This window comes from Pseudomyrmex gracilis, unplaced genomic scaffold (genome assembly GCF_002006095.1).
Source record: "Pseudomyrmex gracilis isolate BER0280 unplaced genomic scaffold, ASM200609v1 scaffold_184, whole genome shotgun sequence".
Lineage (NCBI taxonomy): Eukaryota > Metazoa > Arthropoda > Insecta > Hymenoptera > Formicidae > Pseudomyrmex > Pseudomyrmex gracilis.
In genome coordinates this window covers 126088-143992 of record NW_018020768.1, presented here as the reverse complement: position 1 = coordinate 143992, position 17905 = coordinate 126088, and the positions used below count along the sequence as shown (strand labels likewise).

At 35.8% G+C, this 17905-nt stretch overlaps 3 protein-coding genes across 10 annotated transcripts in view; all 3 read left to right on the top strand.

Moving 5' to 3' along the window:
- The first annotated feature begins 4038 nt into the window (after positions 1-4038).
- LOC109858058 (L-lactate dehydrogenase-like) lies at positions 4039-9105 on the top strand. Of its 7 annotated transcripts, none has more exons than XM_020434940.1 (6): positions 4817-5044; positions 5716-5762; positions 7370-7505; positions 7582-8047; positions 8145-8386; positions 8668-9105. In XM_020434940.1, the coding sequence occupies exons 3-6, from the start codon at positions 7380-7382 to the stop codon at positions 8830-8832; spliced, it is 999 nt and encodes a 332-aa protein (XP_020290529.1). In that variant the 5' UTR covers positions 4817-5044; positions 5716-5762; positions 7370-7379; the 3' UTR covers positions 8833-9105. The 7 variants fall into 7 exon arrangements, with proteins under 7 accessions (XP_020290527.1, XP_020290532.1, XP_020290529.1 ...); XM_020434942.1 differs by having other exon boundaries at positions 5716-5766; XM_020434941.1 differs by having other exon boundaries at positions 5711-5762.
- An 880-nt stretch (positions 9106-9985) lies between these two features.
- Positions 9986-13225, top strand: LOC109858059 (L-lactate dehydrogenase-like). Of its 2 annotated transcripts, none has more exons than XM_020434945.1 (8): positions 9986-10327; positions 10571-10697; positions 11197-11314; positions 11511-11684; positions 11786-11959; positions 12048-12165; positions 12373-12496; positions 12984-13225. In XM_020434945.1, the coding sequence occupies exons 1-8, from the start codon at positions 10125-10127 to the stop codon at positions 13161-13163; spliced, it is 1218 nt and encodes a 405-aa protein (XP_020290534.1). In that variant the 5' UTR covers positions 9986-10124; the 3' UTR covers positions 13164-13225. The 2 variants fall into 2 exon arrangements, with proteins under 2 accessions (XP_020290534.1, XP_020290536.1); XM_020434947.1 differs by having other exon boundaries at positions 10241-10327; positions 11225-11314.
- Positions 13226-15698: 2473 nt separating this feature from the next.
- The window catches only part of LOC109858054, a 57249-nt gene continuing 55042 nt past the window's right edge, over positions 15699-17905 (top strand). The window contains exon 1 of the mRNA XM_020434931.1: positions 15699-16089. Within this exon, the coding sequence (XP_020290520.1) occupies positions 16019-16089 (71 nt within the window). The 5' untranslated portion in view covers positions 15699-16018. The remainder of the gene's footprint in view (positions 16090-17905) is intronic.

Below are 17905 nucleotides of genomic sequence, written 5' to 3'. Positions count from 1 at the left end.
CTCTCTCTCTCTCTCTCTCTCTCTCTCTCTCTCTCTCTCTCTCTCTCTCTCTCTCTCTCTCTCTTCCCTGACTGTATCTTTCCCCGGTATTCATCGTTTGCACGCGTGAGTGCGCTTTTAACGCCCGACGCCGAAGACGACCACCCGCGGTACCACGGGCATATAAGAATGCGGTTGCGAACAGACCATCAGATGTGCAATTTCGTGCATCGACAGAAACGCAACGGCATACATGCATGCATTATATCCGCACGAGAGGGCGAATCCGCACGACTGTAATTATATGTAAGAATTATTTGCAAAATTAATGCTTTTCATCTATAGCAATAATTCTCCGCTTCCTGAACATTAAAAAAAAAAAAAAGCAAGAATACGAATTATAATAATCGTGCGTGCACAATATAAATCTGCGCGGTTTTTCGCGCACAACGCGAATTCTCTCAATAGCTGAATATGTGCGATGAATATATTCCCGGATAAATATTAAGTCTCGTGAAACTTTGCGTCAAAATTACACGCGTTGCGCGACAATATCGCGCGCGCTTCTTCAATTTCTCCGGACTAAAAGCGAAAGGCTGAATCGAGACAATTTGCGCGAGACAAATATGTATTCGGACAATTTAAAGAAATTTCTTTTCGAGATAAAGACTCCTTCCCGCGAGCAATTTCTTCCGCAAATGCGAAGCACGCGCTTCTCTTACGGACTATAATTTACTGTATATACGGGTCGCAAAAAAAAAAAAAAAAACGGCCGTAATATTCGTGGGTCCTTCGACGTTGCGAATGCAACGTGAGCGTTCGCGCCGAAATTTGCGCTTGTGTGTAGACATGTACTATATATGTATATACGGCGGTCGCGCTAACGAATGCACATGCATTATCCCGCGGTAATTACCATATCAAAGTCTCATTGCTGATCCCTAACACAGTTCCTAATTGCTGCACACGACAATTTATTAAATTGCTCTATTATGAGAGCCTGTTCTTTCTGTCCTTCGTCCTTCCTCGCTTTTAACGAGAGATCGAGTCGGATCCTCTCTGCGTGATTTTGTCGGCTACGGGGCAACTTTGTGCGCGCGCATTGTTTATGGAAATCGCAGCAGGATGTTGCAATGTCTCTTTCTCTTTTCGGCGTATATTTTAAAAGACGATTATTACACGACGACGAGATCACGTGTTTTTTTTTTCTTTACACGCATATAGCTTTCGCGCTCGACAGTTCGCATTTTGGAGATCGCTCTCGGTGCGCTCTCCAAAGAGACGTTCGATGCAGATTACCTTTGGATCTACAGGCGGCAAGGAATGAGAACACGAGTGTGGCGATGAGAGACCGCTAACAGGAAATGGTAATCTCGCTTGAGAATTATAGTCGCTGGATTCTCGAAATTTTACCGCGGCAATCTTCACAGCGTGCGAAAGAGCGAAACCCAGATAATTATTTGAGAAATAAACACATTTGATATTCGACAAAAAATTTACAGCCTCTGTGTGCGTTATCATCTGCTAAGTTATTATTTCTGACTGTGCGCGCGAAGACAAAAAAAAACTAGCAGAAAGATTACAAGAGAACAGCCAAATATATGTAAACGACCTTGACGAATTCCATTTTGTTCTAAGATTAGCGACAGATTTATATCGATGTGTATTTTCATGACCTAGTTGCGTTAATGAACAAAATAAACAGAAAATTGTTTATTTAAGCGATCAAACTCAAAGTTAACGAGTTTAATCAATTCTCGCGCAATGATTGCTTTTTATCAATTAAATCAAGTAATTATCTGAAAGCGTGAGAATTGACGAAATTAAGATAAATCATATTTTAAATTTACTCCTAAGTCGTTTTTTTCGACCAAAGGAAAATTATGGACGAACCATGGATCTGATGTATTTAATTTTACCTTATAATGGCATGTGACATGAATTTGGAAGAAGGCTGCTCAGTCGGTTGTATTCGATATCGGGAGGACGTTTTGCATCATCTTGCACAATACTGACGGTTATTTATTGTTAGTTGCCACCTCCCTCATTTTTCCTCAAACTGAGTATGTTTGTAGCGTATCTTTTCTGTATCCAAATTCTTCATTATCGTCGCGAATAGATCATGCACTCTTTGTAATTTTTTTTTTTTTATGTAGAAAACACTGAAGAAGATCTCATAGTGGAATACAAACGTTTGTATCTTCTTTTGTAAATTCTCGGATTAAAGAAGAATTTTACCCGAATATCAGTTGTAGCTCGTTATTGCCTTCTCCCTATCTTTTTATTTAAAATAAAATTGATAAATAAATAGTAAATAAATAATATTAAATAAATAACAAAATAAATAAATAATAAAAGAAATAAATAAATAATAAAATAAAATAAATATCTTAAAATAATTTTGCAAAAATTTCCGGCATTTTCTTTTAAACTTATATGTTCTCTCAAAATGGTGTGTATGAAAAGGACCTTGCGAACCAGTTGCAGGGTGTTGTGCAAAAATATTCAATTTGATTAATATCCAAACGTTTCGATTTTATTGATTTGAGTCATCATCAGTGGACATTCTTAAATATTCACTACTGTATGACGATCATCTTGTGAGATTTACAGTCAATGTTATAAAATGATATGTCATTGTAAGAGGCACGCGTCAATACTGAACTTATATGTTCTGTTGTTTATTTAAACAAAATTTTGTATAATTTATTGTTAATTTATTTTTATGAGTTTTTGAAGAAAGTTCTGAAGGATGTCAAACAAAAAAAAACTAAAACCCTTTATTCTAGCTACGAGGATTATTTTTAATTGCGCAATACTTCGCGCGCTACTTAAAAATGCTTATTGTTGTCATACGCGCTGTTGTATTCCCGTGATCGTTAGAGACACGTAAACTATGTTATTGCAGTGACAATGCGATTTACATCATCCGATATTAACGTCGAAGTCTTTAAAATTCTGTAGTCTCTTTATCGGAAATTGCACCCCGAGGGTGGTAGCGACGACGAGCAGTTTATTTGCGCTTCTCAGAAGTGATAAACATAACATGCGCAGGTGAGAGTACGAGCGTGCGTATGTCCGGCTGCATTTATACGGTTATGCTAATTCCTCGTTGTTCGGATCTTCTTTGAAACCGTTTTGGCTTTGTAATTATGTGTACCATCTTCATACGACGTCTTGCCGTTCAACAGCGATTACCACTACGCTGGCCATTTCAACCTTCGGCCGCTGCACAGAAACGAAACATGCAATCTGTCACGTTTTTGTACGTCCACATTATATACATTATATACATATAATTATATATAAATACACATATATTGGAGTGTGTGCGCGTGAAGTATTTTATATACAAGTAGCCACGGCGTAAAAAAAACTCAAGAATAAAACTTTTAAAAAACTAGCAATAAAGCCTTCGCTTTGTAGTTGTACAACTTTACAAATAGAAGAAATATTATCTTAGAAGAATAAACGTCTCAATGTTATCGAGTCTCGAGAGTTAAATCAAATAAAAACCAAATAATAATTTGTTTATTAATCAAAAAACATTAATAAAAAATATGTCGTTTTGCATTTCTGTCAATATTTTTTCAACAGTTTTAACTACAACATTACCGACAACGTTACACACATAATTTAATTTAAAGCTTAATGATGGGGCTTATTTATAAATTAATTGCACATTTGTGGCAATGAGTTCAGTATATCACGCGTATTTCACACTCAATTTCGCACGTAAAACTGAACGTACTACGTGAGTTCGCTCACGTCTTCTGTTCGTTTATGACATATTTCGACATAAAGAGAAAGACAGATATATTCGATGAGAATAAAAGGAAAAGGGAACGCGCAAATAAGATACAAGGGGGAAAGAGAGCCGTATAAGTCGACCAAATATGAATAGCGCGGTATAACTTCAAAAAAGATCGACGACCGCAGTGCTGCGGCCACGTGAGAAAGTTGCGTCAGCGCACATGCAACTGGTGCGATGTGACTCATCTTTATCGGTTTCCGTAGTAATTTCACGTATCTCTCGTATATCGGACACGTTATTTTATCAACGACACAGTATCCGGTCGAAACCGTAATTTCATTCTATTGCAAACGTTTATTCCAATTTGGTAATCAGTGTTCTTCATTGGCACAGATATCGATAACGTCATGCACAAGTTGCGTCGACATGTTGTTTTTATGTTTCGGTGAGAATTTTTTGCGTTCTGCTCGTATATACGTATAATATATCTGGTGCGAGAAGATTTATTATAAAAATTAACATCGTCAATTTTAAAATACAATTTTCAAATCTGTTTGGTTTTTAAAGTGATATCTTGTGTGTGAAAATAAAAATTAGTTGATTTAAAATATAAATTTTGTCTATGTAAAAAGTATTTTTTTAAACAAAAATTGCAACAAACACGGTAAGTTGCACACTTTCTTCACTTAATTACGTTGAGACAAATTTAACTCTGCCTGGGAATCTCATAAAGTTCCTGCGCTATAAAACGAAGGAAGTTACTGCTTCCACAAATACATCTGCCCCACTCTTCATCTCCCCGCTTATTCATGATTGGTGGATCTCTAAAAGATCCAGGAGGAAAGAAAGAAAAACTCTCTTCGAGGCGCGATCGATCGTGAACGTGTTTGCTCGTCACATGCGTGAGGTTGCATCACTTTGCGCGTGCGTGCGTCACTTTCCTTCCCCGAAACCGCGAAGTTCTACGTGCTTCCAAGCACTAACGTATCGCTCACTACGACAATCGAATTAAAATCCACTTGGAGCTCGTCAAATATCTGACGAAATTTTCGTCAACTCCGTATCCATCTTTCGGTTCGACATCTTTTTCTTCTGTTCATTTCAAGTTCAAACGATTGTATTTCGTCATACTCGTATTGTTCGCGGAAGGTAAAAAGTGGGGACAAGGTCACCTTAGCGAACCCTGAACTGTCAGTCCAGTCAGTAGAATACCGGTGCGACGGCTGCAGCGCGTTCAGTCTGCGTCTTGAAAGTGTCGGAGAATAGTGTGCTGTCGAGAGAAAAAGAGAGAAAAAAAAAGAGAATATTGAGGTCAGTACTCAACTGTCTTCGAACACAGTCATCAGTAAAATCAATCTTAAAAGTGTCAGATTTATCATTTAGAATTACTTTTGAGATGTTCGCACTCTAATAAAAGTTAATAATATTATGTAAGTTATCCGAGTACAACGTAACTTTGTGGCTTTTAATTTCATTCATTTTAATGAAATTGCGCAGATTTATTTTGTCCGATTTAATCTACAACATCAAAAAATTATCGATAAATTTTTCAATATACAAAGATATTTATGTTTTAATTATTGAAATTTTTTTTTCTCTCTCTCTCTTGTATTTCTTATACTTGAGTTTCTATCAATCGGCTCTTATTTATCTGCGATAAAACGCAAGACGAGAAGCGCATACACGTGGTTGTGTTATCTCGTGTCGTACTTACCGTTACCGGTGTGTTACAATTTATTGCCGTTTGCCCGCCTGTATGAAATATATATGGCGAGTTTAATACCGGACGTTGTCTCTCTTGCTCCGATTATATCCTGTCGATCAAGTGCTATTGGCGATCTACGATTAATGATTGCGATCTCTTTCTCCGTAATAAAACTGATCTATAATTAAATTGCTATGTCCGCGCTTTTTCGCTTTGCAATTCGAATTTATTGTATCGCATGCAACTTTAACGGAAAATGCCGGTATTTCAAGGATAGATTGCACGTGCTCGCCCATAACATACCGCTACTGCCATCTGACAACCGTACGTATGTATCATTTGCTGCGTTTGTATGCAGGTGCAGCAGGTAGAAATCGCGCGATACTTACTTACATTTTACAAACTCAGCGCCTAAAATGGCATTTGCTCGCCACGCTACAATTCCTTCTAAAAACAGACTGAGAGAGCGAACGAGTGCTAGGGTCGATATTATTAACGCGGCTCTTGAACTCGTGTTAATGACCTCACTTTGACCTTAATTGAACAAATAGTTGAGGAAAGCCAATATCGTCGTTATAGACAAAAGTTTTCAAAGTTTTAAGAATCTCTCTCTTCCATAAGCACGCGTCACATCGTCATATGACCTTTTTGACCTTCACGACACAAAGATTTTTATTAAGACCGAATTTGAATTTCAAACTTATTTGATAAGCGCAATAAATGAAAAAAATTATCTAAATAATATTTTATGTAAATTAAAATCCATTAAAGAAATTGTTATTTTATACAATCACAGTAAAAAAAATATCTTGCGTTCTTCAATATGTTCAAAATTTCTTCTGTTGCTAAGTTTTAATTATTATTTTTTAATGTAAAATTAATATACACAACTGACATGTTATATTCATAATATTTTCATTTTCATATTTATAATATTTTTATTTTCTTAATAACGTAACACTTTTTGCATTTAGAAATAGAATATTACTTTGAGTTTTTTCAACTAGTATTTTGCAAATTCTATGTTTTAAAATCAATTTAACATTAATAAAAGTTGAAATACAAATCTTCAACTAAATATAAACTTCGACGTACTAAGTAATCAAATTTACTGAGATCAAATATTTTAATTGTAAGTAAAAATAATTAATAACATGTCAAAATAACATGAAAATTAAATATTTTTGTGAATTATTTTACTGTTAATATAACTCAAAATAAAATGTAACAATGTATACTTTGTAGGAGTACATAAATAGATAAATGTGCAATACGTAGCGCTGCCACTTTTCGTCAAAAGTTGAAGTTTTTTTTATTCTTTTTGAAGTATGCAAGAGAGTGAGCTCAGCGAACATTTTCAGTTCGTACGTAAAATGTTATTTCGTAGTATTAAAGAGATTTTACTCTATAGAACTACGTCCTAAACCTCTACTCTACTGACAAATAGAATTTTCGAGCGCAGTTTAGCTTGTGAGAATATTAGTTTTTCGCTATTGATGTAGTTATTTATTTACAAGTATAAATAAAGAAGATTTATAACTATAGATAACCTATGATGTTAAAATGTAAACTATTCTCATAAAATTTTTTACACTTGAAAGTGTTATAGTTTTTTTAGTATTATTTTTACATGTTACAATTATATATTTTTGTATTAAAATATTAACATTTTATATGTATGTATATTAATATGTTAAATAACTGAATATATTATGTTAAAACATACAAATAAAACATATTAACTGTTTTATTTACAACACAGCTAAAACAAAAAATGCTATATCAACATTTCTTACAAGTTATTTTAACTCTTTGTCGAATCAAAGTGGAACATGTAAAAAATGTAAAACTTAACATTTTTTAATTTTTACTTGTGTATTATTAATATATTATTATTGTGTATTAATATATATTATTGAATTATATTGTAGAACTTACAAAATGACAACAATGAAGGATCAACTTTTATCGACCGTCACGCAACCGATCTTAACCGGTAGAAATAAAATCACGGTAGTCGGAGTGGGCCAAGTGGGAATGGCCTGTGCGTTTAGCATTTTGGCAAATGTAAGCTAATTATTACTTCTGTCTAATTCATTGTCATCAGATAGAATCATTCAAATAATCATTAATTTTATTGCAGCACGTGTCAAGTGATGTAGTATTGATCGATGTAATGGCGGACAAATTGAAAGGCGAGATGATGGATTTGCAACACGGCAGTGCGTTTCTGAAAAACGCCAAGATCAACGCTAGCACAGATTATGCCGCGACTGTCAATTCGAGTCTCTGCATCGTGACGGCGGGCGCTCGTCAGCGTGAAGGTGAAACCAGATTGGACCTGGTTCAGCGTAACACCGATATCTTCAAAGGCATAATTCCTCAACTAGTTAAATATAGCCCGAACACTATCCTCTTGATCGTTTCCAATCCGGTGGACATTTTGACGTATGTGGCATGGAAACTTTCCGGCTTGCCGAAGAATAGAGTAATCGGCAGCGGTACGAATTTGGATTCTGCCCGCTTCCGCTTCTTGTTATCGCAAAAACTTAACGTCGCGCCAACCTCCTGCCATGGTTGGATCATCGGAGAGCATGGTGACACAAGCGGTAAAATATGTATTTCTGTGTTTGAAAATATAAATTGTTCTTTTAATGTAAAAATATTTAAATATGTAACAAAAACATTTATGTTTGCATTTAATAGTGCCCGTGTGGTCTGGCGTGAACGTTGCCGGAGTACGTTTGCGTGATCTGAACGAGCATGTAGGCACCGACAAAGACGAAGAGCAATGGGGTGAGTTGCATAAACAAGTAGTGCAAAGCGCGTATGAGGTGATCAAACTCAAAGGCTATACTTCGTGGGCTATTGGCCTCAGCGTTTCGCACCTCGCGTCAGCAATATTGAGAAACTCTAATCAAGTTCACGCCGTCTCCACGTTAGTTACCGTAAGTTGATAACATGATTCTCTTTCTGTCTCTAATTTGCATTAATTTAATTTTTGAATATGTGTGCGCATTGCGATGATTAATCTAATTGAAATTTATATTTTTACGCTTTATTAAATTATAAATATGTGTAATTATAGTATATTTTTAATATTTTTTAATATTTTTTAATATTTTTATTATTTTTAAATAAATTAATAGTATAAAAATTTTGTATTTAAACGTAAAATTATTTACGTCAAATGAAATTTTGTGCTACAATAGAGTTCAATTAATTTTAGGGTCTTCATGGAATCAAAGAAGAAGTGTTTTTATCGTTACCTTGCACATTAGGTGAAGATGGCGTTACACACATCGTACAGCAGAAGTTAACAGCCGATGAGCTTGCGCTGTTGCGTAAATCTTCGACAACGATGCACGAGGTGCAAAGAGGCCTAAAATTTTAAAACTGTATTACTGTTTATTTTAAAACTGTATTACTGTATTTTATATTTTATTTTACTTGCATGCTTTGGTGCCACTTTATATGAAGTTTTTGCGTATTTATATATGAGATAAAAACAGTATTATATACACATATATACGTTTTTGTAATTTTTAAAAAAGCTTTTTAAATTTTTGCATATATACTTTATATACATATATATATGTACACAAAACCTAAAAAAACGCAAAGTACTTTTTGGTGCTATATTTATTTTTTTCTATTTAAGTTTTATTCTGCCGTTTATGACATAACAAAAAATCTTTTGTTACAATTTAGTTTACAATAATATCAGATTATGTATTTTATTTAAATTTTCAACTTTTATTTGACAAATACATTAATTGTAATGTAAAAATGCAGGAAAACAACGAAAACCATTATTTATTTAATATAACCTAATTTTATATGATATAACTTATACATATATGAACAACAAAAAAATCTCTCGTTACAATCAATATTTGTAATAATATCAGATTATGTATTTATTCAAATTAGTAACTTTTATTTGTCAAATACATTGCAATGTCAAAAACCCGGAAAATGAAGAAAAACAACAAAAACGATTATTTATTTACATAACTTAATTATATATTAAATTATACATGCACTTTATTATATATATAATTATGTGTGTGTGTAGTCTTTTTAGATTATACGTCTCTTTATAATTACGTGTACGTCGATCACTCTTTATCGTGTGCATATGCTTTATCTTAATGTTACTCATTATTACGATAAGATAAAATGGACATGTTCCTATTTCCATTAACTGTTAAGTGTGTTTCTATGTGTGTGTGTGTGTGTGTGTGTATAAATTTGACAACGTCTGTTGTTATAATAATCTATTAAATAATTTGTCACTTTTTATGTGTACTGCAACAATTAATAAAAATTTTTTAAATTACTCATCTCAACAAACTCACTCATCTTCTCTATCTTTCTTGTATATTTTTACGAGCTTTCGTTTTTAAACATGTGTTATATAAATCAATTATTTCCATAAGGTGTGTTTTATTTCTTACATCATATTGGTTATTTCACAAGTTTAATTTAAACTTCAGTAACCATGGATGCGTTTTTAACAATTGGCGAACCGACATGAACTGGCTGTGCTGTACGTCAAGAATGTTATGTCGCCCGATTATCGGTACAACTCTCTCGTCTTGGAAAAAAAAACGGTCTCGTGCGATGTGACAGGCTCGGATGAAAACAATTGTGCGGATTTTACAAAATTGAAAGACAGAAGCGATGGTTCTGTTACCTCTGATGTCAATCTCGTCGTTGTCGGTACGTTTGAGAAATCTCGCAGGAGTGACATTTCGAAGAGATTTTATTAGGAGTCGCTCATATACACATGCTTTGCCGCCGACGATCTTGACAAAAATCTTCGGGAGTAATAAAGGAAAGACTTTCGGGAAAGAGGCGACCGCAGGCTCGAATTCGTTATTTGCGTAAGCGAAACTTTGTAATTATGTGAACAAGGTAATTCGTATGTGACAGCTTATAAACTGAAACGTAGATTTCTAATAATTCTGATAAGTAATTCAATAGTATTTCAATAAAAATCAGTGTAATCGATTTTGATCTCTCAAAGTTGATACTTTTAAAGATTGATAAAAACAATCGTGCGAATAAGTCTGGTGTAAAGATTTCGTCGAAATTTTCAAAGAAACGATTATTTATTCGAATTTTAGTTCGCCATGTTTGCGAGAAGAATTATTTTGCAAGACGTCGGAACCAGTCAGAGATTGTTGCCACAAAGTCGCTATTGTCGGGGCTGGTATGGTCGGTATTTCCGTCGCCAGTTCGCTTCTTTTTCAGGTATCGCCATCTTTCACTGCAATTAACAATTTTCAAAAATATGTGTATATAGCTTCAAGAATTTTTAATAAACAAAGGTATTATGGCTATTGAAGCAAACACAGATGTCGATGTGTGAATAGTTGAATCAATTTATAGAAACTTAGTTGCAAAACGTTTTCGACCTTATATTAGGTCTTTCTCAATGCATTTAAAATACTGTAGTAAAATACGTCGCACAGCGCTGTCAAGATTGTTCATGTCGCACACAAGCAGACCCGACCAACTCTTTACAAATGGAATAACGCGACTTTTACTACAGTATTTTAAATGCATTGAGAAAGACCTAATACAAGGTCAAAAACGTTTTGCAACTAAGTTTCTATAAATTGATTCAACTATTCACACATCGACATTTGTGTTTGCTTCAATAGCCATAATACCTTTGTTTACTAACAATTTTCACTTTTTCTTTTGGCGAAGAAATAATATCGACTTAACTGCGTTTAAATTATACTAGCGAATTACATCGCAAATTGCGATGGTAGATCCATTTCCTAAGAAGCTGGAAGGCGATGGACTGGATTTCCTTCATGGTTCGATATTTATGAGAGATCCAAAGATCGAATTCGATACAGGTAATAAGACGTCAATGAATATGGTTGCAAACATTATAGACTTTATTTAGTCCCGTAGAGCGTGCGGTTGATTTTGTGTGTGACTTTACGTGACAATCTTTCCTTCTTTTACACATGCGTATGTACACGCGCGCGCACATAACACGTTTAAGATATTTTTTCTTATTATTGATTTCTCATCTTTTGTTTTTCCCAGATTTTTGTATAACAGCTAATTCGAAAGTCGTAGTTATTTGCGTGGGCGCACGGCCAACAAAGGGTGGGACACGACTCGACGTGGTACACAAAAATACAGAGATAATAAAAGAAATAATACCAATTTTAGTGAATTACAGCCCGAACGCGGTGTTCGTCGTCGTCTCCAATCCAGGTTGAAATTAATTAAATCTTGTAATCAAAGTTCGCGTCAATATAAAAATTTGGACTCGACATAGGTGTCGGTTTTGTTTTTTTTTTTAATTTTTATTATAGTGGATATTATGTCGTGGATCACGTGGAAGATAAGCGGATTACCGATTCACCAAGTGATCGGCAGCGGAACTTACATCGATAGCGCGAGATTTCGTTTTATGATTGGCGATCGATTAGGAATAGCACCGAGTTCAGTTCAGGCGTACATAATCGGTGAACACGGGGACAGTATGGGTAAGCTCGGTCGATTGATCTTTGACGCGAGAGAAAAATGTGATTGAGAACGCATTAAGTTCGATCTAACATTTGACGTTTTCCTTAGTTCCACTTTGGTCGGGAGTAAGCATCGCGGGAGTTCAATTTCGTGATGTCATTCCGAATATCGGTCTGGAGACCGATGATGAAAAGTGGCACGAATTGTCGAAAGAAGTTGTGACGCTGTACGTATGCAATACTTTTGTTCTTGTAAAACAAATTGTTATTTATCTTATGTGTAATATAAATATCACCACACGTATACTATTTATCAGAAATTACTTATTGCAATTTTAATATGTGATTTGTTATTGATTATGGTGTCACGGATGTTCTGCCGAACAATTTCGTAATGTTGTACATCAAAAATAGTTCGATACTTTTTTCGTTAGAGGTGCTGTGGTGCGTTGTTTGAAAGGATACACGAATATCGCTATTGGACTCTCTGCATCTGACATTGTAGCATCGATATTATACAATACGCAAAATGTTATACCTGTTTCGACCCAAGTACAGGTATACATTGAAATAAATATTGTCGCTTTATTCTTATTGCACAAATCTATTTTATTTTATTTTGCAAAAAAAGTTACTAGTTTTTTTAGTTAAATTAATTAAGATCTTAGTATTACCACTTTATTTTGCGAATAGAAAAATAATCATTCAAGTGTAAATAAATAAATAAAATTGAAATAATTTAATAATTACAATACAATTATATAATATTATTTATTTTATTTTGCAAAAAAAGTTACTAGATTTTTTAGTTAAATTAATTAAGATCTTAATATTACCACTTTATTTTGCGAATAGAAAAATAATCATTCAAGAGTGTAAATAAATAAATAAAATTGAAATAATTTAATAATTACAATACAATTATATAATAATTAATAATTTTTATTTTTTACAAATACAATTTCTCTAGTTAAAAGAAAATTTTTACTAAATTAAATGTGCAAAATTGAAATGTTTTACATTGTAAACAAAATCGTTTTTTTAGGGTCACCATGATATAGATCACGACATGTTCCTCTCCCTACCTTGCGTCATTGGCGAAAATGGTATTACACATGTCATACGAATGCATATAACTGAATATGAGAAAAAGTTGCTTCATTCATCGGCAAACGGCGTGTTTAACGTGCAGAAAAAAATCAAAGTGAATCTTAAAAAATCTTGAATAATGACGAGTGAAACGAACTATACGAGTATTTTGTTTTAATTCCTTGTAAAAAGCGCTATCAAATATAATAAATTATGTGTAGTTTGTGTCTTAACACTTTGGTACACCGTCATTCTTCGCTGAAACTATTTACCGTATTAGAACATTCGAATTTGTATCCAATTCGTACGCAAAAGAGTTCGGAGTAGTCGTGACTGTTAATTTATGCAAATCAAAGAGAAGATCAACGCGCGAATGGAATTTCTGCAAATTGAGCCTCTTCCTATGAATTCCAAGGATAATTTAAATCCGTTTTCGGAAATCTTTTCAGGGAAAAACGATGTTTTCTCGCTGAAGAAATCGGAGTCGAAGAATGAATGACGTCAATGACCCATTTTTACCGTCTTGCAATACGTTGGATAAGTGACGTTTCACAATCGTCACTTCCGAGTAAGGCCTTTCGGTGAGGTACAGTTGCGAATTTTTGGAATTTCCCGTTACATATGGACATATATTAACATCTTCGGCAAGTGATACGAGCGCGCACATTATATATTCCCGTTCGCGACGCGCGAATATGAAGCGAAAGGTGACCGGTGGATGGTACCGTCAGAAGGCCGCGATTACGCCGCAGGCTAGGCCATGGCAAGGTGAGAGGAGGGTATGGCAACCGTGCGCAAGATGTCGCTTCCAAGTACTCGACACCTTATATATGCAATATTCACTTTGCATTTGCCGCAGCAGCAGGGCCGTAAGAGAATTCGAGCTGTTTTTTTCTCGAAGAATCGCGTTAAGCCATAAAATTGTCTGCTATTTCTTGATTTATCTAGCGGCAGTGTGTGTTAAATGATACGTATAGGTTGAGACGATCGACGCACGAAGGAGAACGAGCAAGGTGTAACGAAACTAGGATATTAATATCGCGCTGGCGAGCGGCGCTCGTTTGAACCGTTTCCCTTTTACTCTCTGTAAACGCATTTGAAAGGCCAGACGTGTCATTGATTTTGAAAGAAGAATTCTACGTCAAACTATATATATATACATATATGCCACAAGTGTGCTTGCAACATTATTACGTAAATTCCGCAAACCTCAGACGATCCAGAGACGGTTACTCGACTTGTGGGGCTGGATCTCGGATGACTTTGAAACTTGACATCTACTTCTGCGGGGAGGTCTTTCAGTGAGAATAATGAATTCTCGGAATACGACGAGCGTAAAGAAATGAAATTGCCACTCGACGTTGGCAACTTGTTTCCATTAATTTACGATTATTATCACGATTGAGACACGCGTCAAATCGGCAGTTAATTCAACAGTGAAGTCTTCGTTTTATCTCAATTTCTCTTAATCCATCAGGATACGTTGATTTTGAACGTTGATAAAACGTTTTTTTTTTTTTTTTATTTAATTTCTCTAATTTATATTTCAAACATCTTTCTTCGTTTGTGTGCAACTGCGAAGTTTGCGTCAAAGTTGTGTGTCTATCTTTCGAAATCGGAAAATTGAAGATAAATATTGAAAGAGTAACACGTTCACTCAAAGAGTTCGAAAGAAGAAGTTGTTAACACTTGATGTGCGATTTTAACGCAAATTCAATGTTTGCTACAACTTCGCTATTGCGAATCTTAAGGTTGTATTCAGGGTAAGATAAAAGATATGCCACAGATTATTCGAAATTTGCCAGTCGGTAGATAATATTAAAAAAAGAAATTGTGCAAAATTTCAGCTCCTTTGCGAGCCTTGTTAAAAAGTTAGTACGATTTTAATTTAACACGAGTTCTTATGAGATTTCACGATATTCTGATATAAATTACAAAATAACTGTGGATGTAGATATGCCATAATTTCAAAACTTTTTGCAGTTGTTAATAAATATCCTAAAAACAATTTTTACTCAAAAAAATAGTCATTTAGAGAATATCACATAAAATATAAATTTATATTTTGCTAAAATGAATAAAAATATATATTTAATATACATTAAACAATTATATTTGTAATTTTATACATCACAATTATTACGTTTTAATAACCTTTTATGATTAATACATTTCCAGTTTTTCATTTATCTTACGTTGCACGTAGGGTATGATCCTACTCAAAAATATCAAAAGTGAACATCAAAATGGCACAGAAAATATACGTAAAAACTTTTCCGTAGTTATTAAAAGTATAATAAATAGTTTTTGCAACTTATTTTAGTACAAATAATACTTTTCCAGCAAACAATTATTATCTAAATATTAAAAATAGATTCGGTTTACGCTATGTTTCTTAAACTTTTGACTGAGATCTTACCCTGAATACAACCTCAAACACACAAGTGTTTTTCCAAAGCAGTATTTTTTTTTTTTTTTTTAAATAAAGAGCGCGTACACCGATGTTAAACGCTTTGCCGCTTCTTGCGGCCAATTTGAACTCTGGGAATTCCAGATTTAACTCGAAGTGGGCTCTGCAGGTGACGTTCACATCCCTGGCTCTCAGGTGGAGGTGGCACACAGCCGGGCCCCGTTCTCCGTTGGTCCCGCCGTTCGTTGGTGGAGCTCAGTCAGTAGAGACAGTCGGTCCACCCGGTCAGCTGGTTTTGTTCATTCGCACGTTCATTCGAGTCTTCCTGATGATAGACAGCCGATCACAAGCAACCAAGTAGATCTCGGTTGCCTCACAGCATCCCTCGGAGCGATAGGACAGTAACATCGGCGGCCCGCGCGCCGCATGTGCGCGAGTGTGCAGCATCTCCACCGGAAACACCAACGACACGGTGCGAGAGATCAGATCATCCGTAGAAGTGGAAGAGGCGGCGACGGAGGAGGAAGAAGAAAAAGAAGAGGGTAGCCGATCAGGAAGAAGTGCGCGCGACCAGGCAGGAAATGACTATATCCTACGCGAGCGAAGTGCCCAACGGCTCCAGCTTTGGCTGCTTCTGGAGGATTCTGATCAAGTGAGTCTCTCGAGTCCGCTGCATGTCTAAAACACCAGCTCGTTTCAATATGTTGTGAATGAATGTATCGCGGTCTCTTTGCTGGTCTTCACGCTTCACGCAGGTCTGACCGGAACTGCCAATCCGCTGTCCAGCTGACAAGCACTGGACCGGACGGGTCTCGGCAAGAGTCGTTTCTTTCGCGCGTCTTTCATTTCGTTCGTCGAAATATATATTCGTTTTCGCACAATACGTCACGCGTAATGCGATCGAGATTTAAAGGATTTTGCTTTTGTTCGCAAAACGCCCGTTCGCCCGTCCAAGTGTTTTATCAGTCAGAATTCAGTCGATACATAGCCGTAAGAAAACCCACTTTTACTTTCACCGCTAAATAGCGCAGATTATAGTGGCGATAGTATTTTAAACTGGTACCGGCGCACATGTGAGCGAACATGCGTCGGGAGACTGCGATTACGCGATCGTTGTGTGCAAAGCAATTTTGCCGACAACGAATTTGTCGGATGACATCCGCAACGCATCGGAAGATCGCGATTTCGTTGCGTTTTTCAGTAACAGAAGCGCAGTTCGCAATATTGCGCTTCTGCAAGACAATCTCTACCATGTTGTCAGCAGAGCGCGCGCCGTGCGAAAGACGGCGCGCTTACAATGCGGCCAGCTGATCGTTGTGCAACGTTTTAACTTTCGATTCAATGCTGCGCTCTCGATTTACGGCTCGGTTACATAGAAAAAAAAAAAAAAAAGAAAGAGAAAGAAATCCTTGAGCAGGACAAAATAATCACGTGAGGAACAGGAAGATTGTGAGTACACATTTGTTTTAAGTATATATGAATTACCGCGGAATATTAATCGGACACTAAGTTCCCAAATCGACCGGTTTTAGTATGTTGCGTTTAGCAAAAATAGAAAAACTTACACGTCTTCGATCAACAAACGCTCCGGAAGCGTCTGAAATTTATCAAAATGTTGAGAAAAAAGCGCAGCTCGCTCGGAATCGCAGCACGTAAAAAACCCGCTAGCACACAGAAATGGTGCGCGGTCAGCGCGCAGTTCGACGGAAATAAGGTCGTCGATACTTTGATTTTAAACGTAACGGGCGCGCACGACACACACGCTATTACTGTGCGTGGAATGTAACCGCCGCTGAAAATTATTGCACACGTTTATTGTATTGCCGCATGTGTGTGGCCGCTTATCTCCTACGTAATCGGCAACAATGGCGGTGTTTACGCGAGAGGGATTGACATGACAACATTAGCCGAACACGTGTTTAATCGTGTCACTCGTATGCATGTGTAAACGCGCGTCGTGCGACCGGATCGACGACACGTCGCGATGTTCATTTCTTCTGAATGAATTCAAACGCGAAGTATACAAATTGTAACGCGCAGATGTTTTTGTCTAATTTTACGATTGAGAAATATCGATGAGATACTGGATTTCCATGTGTCGCTTCTCGAGGCCGTCTCTTGTTCGTACAGGTGATCCTCTAGAGGTTCGGTCGTCCAGAGCGTTCAAGTACATATATACTTTGTATAGAAAATATAAGAGTTGATAAACCCCGGAAAGAGAGATTACAAAATATATTTTTGGTAATTATGCAGTTATACGGACTATTTTCCGATCTCAACAATTTTGACATATGTTATCAAGGTCACCTCTCTGAATAATAATATGTTTTATCCGTCGCTCATTGTTTATAAAAAAGTTATGAACAAAAAAAGTTTGATGATTGAACTCTCGTTTTAAATATAAAAAGATAGAAAAAATATAGAAAAAATATAGAAAGATTTTGGAGAGATATAAGAGCAAATATTCC

Coding starts and splice junctions, on each gene's coding strand:
- LOC109858059 (XM_020434945.1), top strand. CDS start 10,125: ATGGTTCTGTTACCTCTGATGTCAATCTCGTCGTTGTCGGTACGTTTG. Junction 10,698..11,196: donor CCAGTTCGCTTCTTTTTCAG/GTATCGCCATCT, acceptor AAATTATACTAG/CGAATTACATCGCAAATTGC. Junction 12,166..12,372: donor TCGAAAGAAGTTGTGACGCT/GTACGTATGCAA, acceptor TTTTTTCGTTAG/AGGTGCTGTGGTGCGTTGTT.
- LOC109858058 (XM_020434938.1), top strand. CDS start 4,141: ATGCACAAGTTGCGTCGACATGTTGTTTTTATGTTTCG. Junction 7,506..7,581: donor CGTTTAGCATTTTGGCAAAT/GTAAGCTAATTA, acceptor ATTTTATTGCAG/CACGTGTCAAGTGATGTAGT. Junction 8,048..8,144: donor AGAGCATGGTGACACAAGCG/GTAAAATATGTA, acceptor TGCATTTAATAG/TGCCCGTGTGGTCTGGCGTG.